The 6,678-nt window shown below is 53.4% G+C and overlaps 1 protein-coding gene across 2 annotated transcripts; it reads right to left on the bottom strand.

Moving 5' to 3' along the window:
* Positions 1-1,230: 1,230 nt before the first annotated feature.
* Rtp5 (receptor transporter protein 5 (putative)) lies at positions 1,231-6,141 on the bottom strand. 2 transcript variants are annotated; one of them, XM_090354446.1, is made up of 2 exons: positions 6,035-6,141; positions 1,231-3,155 (listed from the first exon to the last, which is right to left on the bottom strand). In XM_090354446.1, exon 2 carries the CDS (start codon positions 3,053-3,055, stop codon positions 1,580-1,582), a length of 1,476 nt encoding a protein of 491 aa, XP_090210572.1. In that variant the 5' UTR covers positions 3,056-3,155; positions 6,035-6,141; the 3' UTR covers positions 1,231-1,579. The 2 variants fall into 2 exon arrangements, with proteins under 2 accessions (XP_090210572.1, XP_090210571.1); XM_090354445.1 differs by lacking the exon at positions 6,035-6,141 and adding an exon at positions 5,711-5,886.
* Between the last annotated feature and the right edge of the window lie 537 nt (positions 6,142-6,678).

The following is a 6,678-nucleotide window of genomic DNA, read 5'->3' as shown; positions in this document are numbered from 1 at the left end:
TTCCTTCCCCCTTTCCTGTCGCCTGCATCCCTTGTACCCGCTGTACCCTCTATCTTGTGCAGGAGGCCTGCTCTCCCCCAATCAACTCTTCTGTCTGAACCATGCAGCAGTCTCCTTTTGCTGAACCTTACAGATGGCCAAAGGCTGAAGTGCTTTGCTTTTCACATAACAAATCTCCTTTCTCCCTCACCATTTCCTGACTCCACATGCCAGGAGTTTGACCCTGAGGCCTAAAAGTCCAATTTCCAACTTTACTGGGACTTTATTGTTGCCTGGAGTTGGGCGAGAACTTGGCCAGTAGCCTTCCCAAAGGAAATCCCCAAAGTGTGTGACTCCACACCTGAAATTGAGGCCAGCTGGAAGGAGAGGAGATGGAGAAATCACCTGAACAAATACTGAACTGGCCAGACTCCGAAGTTAAACCAAGAAGTAAACTGCGACAAGCAGTAAAAAGCAAACAAGCATACCTCCTTTTCGTGTGAGACAAAAAGGAGGGACCGTCTAAATCTACCTTATCCTTTAAAATGGCAAAAATCTGTGAGCTCTTTGTGCCTGGGTAGAGTCAGAAAGAATGAAAGGACAGACGTGGCACAAGGAAGTCCTAAAGGTTAACTGCAGTTTAGAGAGTTCTCACCCGTCACACCCACCTAAAACTACAAAACTGACATGAATGTGTCAATTTTAAATTTCCCTATGAATTTCCCTATTCAGACAGTGTAAAAAAAAACTATTTTCATTCCTCATCTCCCAAGTTCTCTATGGTGGGAGGAAAGGTTTCTCTCTCGTCTTATGTTTTCTCTGAGTAAATTAAAATAACTCCTTGCTAAAACTTCACTTGTGAGACCCTTCTTCTTAGGAGACGCCCTGAAATGCTTTTTATGAGTAGATCTCAAGGACCTGTGGGAACGAGGGGCTGAAGGAACTGCTCATGAATCCTCAGAGTGCAACATCCCAGTGCGAAAGGGCATAGGTCGGGCCAGGTTACAGCTAATTAGTAAAGTCTTCACTTGCCTACCTATGCAAGGTCTGGGTTCATCTCCAGCACCACAAGAAAAAAAAGCTTCTTAAAAGGTGAGGCTCACTCAGCTTCTAGGGCCATGGAGAGTATGTACTTGGCAGGAGTCCAATCGCTCCTGCTCACTGGATCCCACCCAGTTCCTGCCACCCACTTCCAGTGTCCTGCCCACTTGGATCCTCCCCACCTGGGGTCCTGTCCACCCTTGCCCCCTGTGTCCTGCCCACTTGGGTCCTGACTACCCAGGGTGCTACAGTCCAGAAGGACCCCGGACCCAGAGGAAGCCCCACCTTATAACCTCTCCCTGCTCCCTTAGGGACTGTGCTATTAATTTTGCCTTAATTCTCTTAGGCGCAGTGCTGTTAATTTTTCTTACTTTATTGGAGTTAGACACACAGAGAGAAAAGCTCAGATAGCCACAAACTCCCGTCAAGGAGACCACAGAGGGACTAGCGGGGTGGGGCTGGGCTGCGGGAGGCCCAGCTGGGAGGGGATGTTTTCCCAGGCGGCCAGGCTGGCAAGGATGCAGGACCAGCACACGGACACCAGGGGACAGCCTTGAGCTTACTGCTGGTAAGTGCCCAGGTTCAGTCTGTACACACACATCAGCCAGAAGATACAGATGGTGAGGGACACACAGATCCAGAAGTCCTCAGAGGCTTGGGCGCGTGACCTGCGAGAAGACCTTCTAGAGTGGAAGTCTTCCTCCCAGCGTGGCCCACATCTGGACTTGCCAAACCTGGATCTCAGCCGCCTCTTCTTATAGTGGCCATGGGTGACAATGCCATTGCATTGCGAGCCACTAGCAGAGTAGCCAGGGCCCTTGCGTCGGATGATGCTGAAAACTGAGAATGGAATGGTGATGGCCCCCTCACTAATAGAGATAAGATCGTCAGCGCTGCGCTCTGGAGCCGAGTCGTGGCGCATGGTGGCCAGGCCCTGGCTATCTTCTTTCTCGATGGACGAATCTTGGTCCTCGGCATTGTCGCTAAAGGAGAAGGGGAAGGTGACAGAGCCTTCCTCACTGCAGGCAGCAGGGCCTGTGGTGCCATTCTCTGGAGGTGAGCTGTGACCTCCAGAGGCGGGGCTCTCACCTCCATCTTCCTGTGCTGCCTCCTTGGTGATGCTGATGAAGGGGTCCTTACCTCTGATGATGTTGACTAAGAATGAGGGGAAGGTGATGGCACCCTCCCCATTAGCCATGAGGCCAACAGTGTAGAACATGGGGTACAAGTCACTTCCAGGGATGACAGAGCAATTGCTGAAGGAAATTGGGCCCTGACCCTTGGCCACACCGACAGAACTGGGTGCAGAGCCCTGGCCTCCGAACAGAAAACCTCTAAGCTCAAAAGTCTTCATGATGTTTCCTGGAAAATTTTGGTCATGGAAGATGGGGGCTCTGACATTCAACAGGATCCCTCTGCCTCGGGGCATAGCCATGCAGCTCCCAGAGAGGTAGATGGAGCCCTGGCCTATCACTGGTGGCTTGCTGCCACCAGCCTCCAGGAGGGAGCCCTCCCCAAGGGTGAGGGAGCCCTCCCCCCCAAGGGAGATGCAGCCATGGCCATCGCCAACACCCACAAGGGAAAAGGGAACGGTGATGCAGTCATCCTCACTGAGGATGTCACTGCCCTCGAAGAAGGGGTCTTCGGTGAAGCCAATCACCAGCAGGGGCACTGTGAGGGGCCTGTGGTTGTGGCCCCTGGTGTTCTTGGCCCTGCTGTAACTGCTGGAGGGGGGCAGCTGCTGGCTGTTGGCATGGGTGGTGGAGCTGTGAGTGGCACTCGTGCCGTGTAGCACAAGCCCCCAAGTAGAGTTGGGCCCCCTTTGGAGGAAGCAGACCCCCAGATCACAGGCCTCACAGCAGCCCCCCAGGAAGGTCTTGTGGCGCTGCACTGGGCTGTGGTTGTCCCTGTAACACTTTTGCAGAATGTATAGGACCAGCTGGCCCAGGAAGGCCCGGATGTCACCAGGGCTCACTTGGCATTCTCTGAAGGTGTCTGGGGGGCACAGCTGGCACGGCTGGCCCTGCACACGCATCCTCACCAGCCCCTGGCCCCCAGGCCTGTCCCACCACACATGGAACAGGATGTGCACATGGGCTGAGCCCCAGGTCCATGGGCAGCGGCTACACTGGAGCCTGTGGAGAGAAAGAGAGCAGACACATGAGCAGAGGGGAGGGACACAGAGCTGCTGTGGAGGCCCCACTGCTGGGCCCCTCGGTGCTAACCTTGGCCTCATCGCCCGCCTGGTGCCTTACCACCCTGGCCCCACATCCCACACTCAAACCTCAAACCTCAAAGCTCCCCCACCAGCCAGCCAGAGCCAGGGCCCAGGCAGCCTAGCCCTTGCTCTTGCCTGCACACAGGCTTTGCAGCCCCGAGTCCTTTGTCTACACATGTAAAGAGCAGATCTGCATCTCTGCACCTGCAGCACAAAATATCAAAGGCTAGAAAAGCAAATGCCTGTTCATTGGTTTGGTGCCAGACTCACTGGCCCTGGCATGTGGGTGTCACTGTGACTGGCCGCATCCTGTCACCTCCTACTGCTTGATGACTTCTGACACATGTCAGAAGGTGGCCCTAAGGATAGGTCCAGCCTGGACATAGGATCTGTGGACCCCAAATTTCCCACTGGGAAAGTGAGGCTTGAATGCCCCGTCCAGAGGGGGTGAAGTGATGCGGCCTGTTGCCTGTCAGGTAACCTTGTGGGTGGAGGCAATCTCAGAGCAGCCCTGAGGAGTGACCCATGGCGAACGCAATGTGTGAGCACATATGAGCTTTGCTCAAGTGAACAAACCAGTTGTTAGTCCGACCCATTGACACAAAAACCTCCAATTCCAGACCCCAACAAGAAAGAAGTTAGAGGCCCAAACCTGTAATCCTAGACACCTAGGATTGCCAGACAGAAAACTCTAGTCTCCAATTAACCAGCAAAATCTAGACTGAAGGCATGGCCCAAGTGGTAGAGAATACCGGCTATAAGCCAGAAAGCCTAGTGAGAGTGTGAATCCCTGAGTTTAAGTCCTGGTATCAAGAACTAAGAAAGGGAAGTGGAGAGGGAACAAGGAGGGAGGAGGGAAGAAATAAAGGACAGGGAAGGAAGAAAGGGAGGGAGGGAGGGAAGAGAGGGAGGAAGGAAAGGGAGAGAGGAAGGGAGGGAAGGAGAGGGAAGGAGGAAGGGAGGAACAAAAGAAGAAAGGGAGGGAAGGGATGAAGGAAGGAAGGGATGAAGGAAGGAAGGGAGGAAGGAAGGGAGGAAGGAAGGAAGAGAGGAAGGAAGGGAGGAAGGAAGGAAAGAAGGAAGGAAGGAAGGAGGGAGGGAAGAGAAATGCTAGGGTGGTGGCTAGTCCTGGACAGCTCCTGTTGATACCTAACCCATCCTCAGTTTCACTAGGTCCCTGCATGGAAGAAGGGCAGGTGAGCAGGAGGGAGGCTCATCATGCTGCTGCAGAGAGCCCACAGCCAGCTCCCTGGGTACTTGCTGCAGCTGCCTGCCCAGCACCTCCCTAGAGTCCCCAGACAAGTGGCCCCTCACTTCAGCATTTACACAGCTGCAAGTTCCATGAGTGTCTACGCTCCCAGTGATCCCTGCTTCATGGCTGTCTGGCGGTACTTTCTGGGTATTGGGTCTGCTCTATCCAACCACATCAACAGCCTCCAGGCACAGGAGCTCCCAGTGCACACAAGCATGGCCCTACTAAGGATCTGAGCTTCTGCATTATTTACATTTGATTGCACATCTCCCAGAAGCACAGGTGGCACCAATGGGCCTGGAGATCTCTGTGACCGTCTGTTCAGGCCCCACTGATGTGGCAGTGGCCAGCTTCAGTGGTGTGTGGCCTCTGTTCACCTTTCCTTTGACTCAGAGAACTAATGTGCCACCAACAACCTTCCAGGACCTAAAAAGACCAGAAATATACTCACATCTGGCCCCAAGTGGGAGGAGGGGGTCCAGATCTGAAGCTGCCCACTCATCCCATGAGTGACACACTAGCAAGTACCTTGAGGACCTGGTCATCCTAGCCCAGCGTCTGCAGGGTAGGCAAGGCAATGGGCAGCCCCCAGTGCATCATCCAGGGTCTGCAAAGCTGGAGCCTCACGGTGTGAAGAGGCCTAAGAAGTAGGCTTCCGCTGCACTGACCAATGATGTTGTCATGGAGCTGGCCTCAGCCACACCACACTACCAGGCTGGTCCACCTCTCCACCCAATAGCCTGGCTAGGAATGGTTCTCCCACTTCTCGAGCCCCAGGCTTCAGCTCCTGAAGCAGGGCCATCATCTGGCTAGTCACTAAGACTGAATGTGTTCCAGCTCCCTCCTATGGGTTTTTGCTGTTGCTATCCTTGCATGGCAGCACCATGGATATAGGAAATGACCCACACATCCTACAGCAGCACTGACCAGAGGAGCCATAGGAAGCAAAAACAGAGCCACCACATCAGCATCCCCAGGCCCTGTACTCAGGCAGCCATCCTTCCTGCCCTGAGCACCTCCATTTCCCAGAAGCGCCTGAGCACTAGGCCCCACCCACCCCTTGGAGACAAAACCAGGCTGATATGTGCCCAGTTCCTAATGCTACCCACTCTCCATCCTGTTCTGAGGGGCCAGGGCCAGCCTAGGGCCAGTGGCAAGGCTCCCCCGGGCCTTTGCTTTCCCCAGACCACATAATATACCACCCAACCCCGGCACCAAACCTGGAAAGCCCCTTGAGCTGGTACTGGAGACCACCACTGCCCAGGTGTCCTGCAACCAAGCTGTCCTGGGGATGCAGGACCCAAATGTCCTGGGGCTTCCTCTCAGCCATCAACTGGGAGAACATATCTGACCACACGTCTGCCCCAGCCCCATCCATGCTGTTGCTGTGCTCACAATGCAGGCTGAAGGCTGCGCCTGCTTGGACCCCAAAGAAACACCCAAGCTGGCCAATTGGCTGCCTCCACAGCAGCATGGTCTCCATGGCAACTGGCTTATCTGGAGAAACCGGAGGCAGAAGGGGGAAAAAAATATGATCCCATCACCTGAAAGCCAGCAATCAGCAGCACTGCGTGGGTGTACCAGTGTCCATGCATGGACACAAATGTGTGTACATACATTACGTCCACTCTCGCAGGCAGGAAATCTTACCAGGAAGCCCACCCTGTGCTCCCTTTATGACACGTTGGAACAGGAACCTACACTCGCCCTTGAGAATCGTTGGTATTTTCCAGCTCATATCATGTCATGAGTCACTGGCCTTACCTCTGCTCTCCCACAGTGCCATGCTGAATTTTTGCCATTACACATGAAGTAGTGACATTAGAGAAGGGGTGTGATGGCAGATGCTCCTGAAGATCTTTTCTCAAGCATTTTCTTTCAGTTTTTTTCTTTTTTTGAGACAATGACTTGCTATATACCCTAGGCTGTCCTAAAATTTCCAATCCTCTGCCTCAGCCTCCTGTGTTCTGGGGTTACAGGTGCAATAAGCCACTGTGCCCAGCCTCCTGTCGACTTTTTATTGGTGAAGGAAGTAGGAGGTTGTTCAAGTGGTTAAAGCTCCAGCCAACAGGGAAAGAAAAAAAACCTAAGTAAGCATTTGGTGAGAGGTCCTAGTTTAAGCCTCAGTACTGGAACAGACACAAATTTTTTCTTAGCATTTGCTAAAGAACACCAAACATTTACATAA

This window comes from Megascapheus bottae, chromosome 21, assembly GCF_031878675.1.
Source record: "Megascapheus bottae isolate mThoBot1 chromosome 21, mThoBot2.hap1, whole genome shotgun sequence".
Lineage (NCBI taxonomy): Eukaryota > Metazoa > Chordata > Mammalia > Rodentia > Geomyidae > Megascapheus > Megascapheus bottae.
Note: the sequence above shows the minus strand (reverse complement) of the source record. Positions and strands in the feature narration are given on the sequence as shown.

Excerpts from the sequence above, each read along its gene's own strand:
- Rtp5 (XM_090354445.1), bottom strand. The coding sequence starts at position 5,868 with ATGGATGGGGCTGGGGCAGACGTGTGGTCAGATATGTTCTCCCAGTTG. Across the intron at positions 3,156-5,710 it reads CAGCTCAAGGGGCTTTCCAG|GCTCCAGTGTAGCCGCTGCC; the intron begins GTTTGGTGCCGG and ends TTCTCTCCACAG.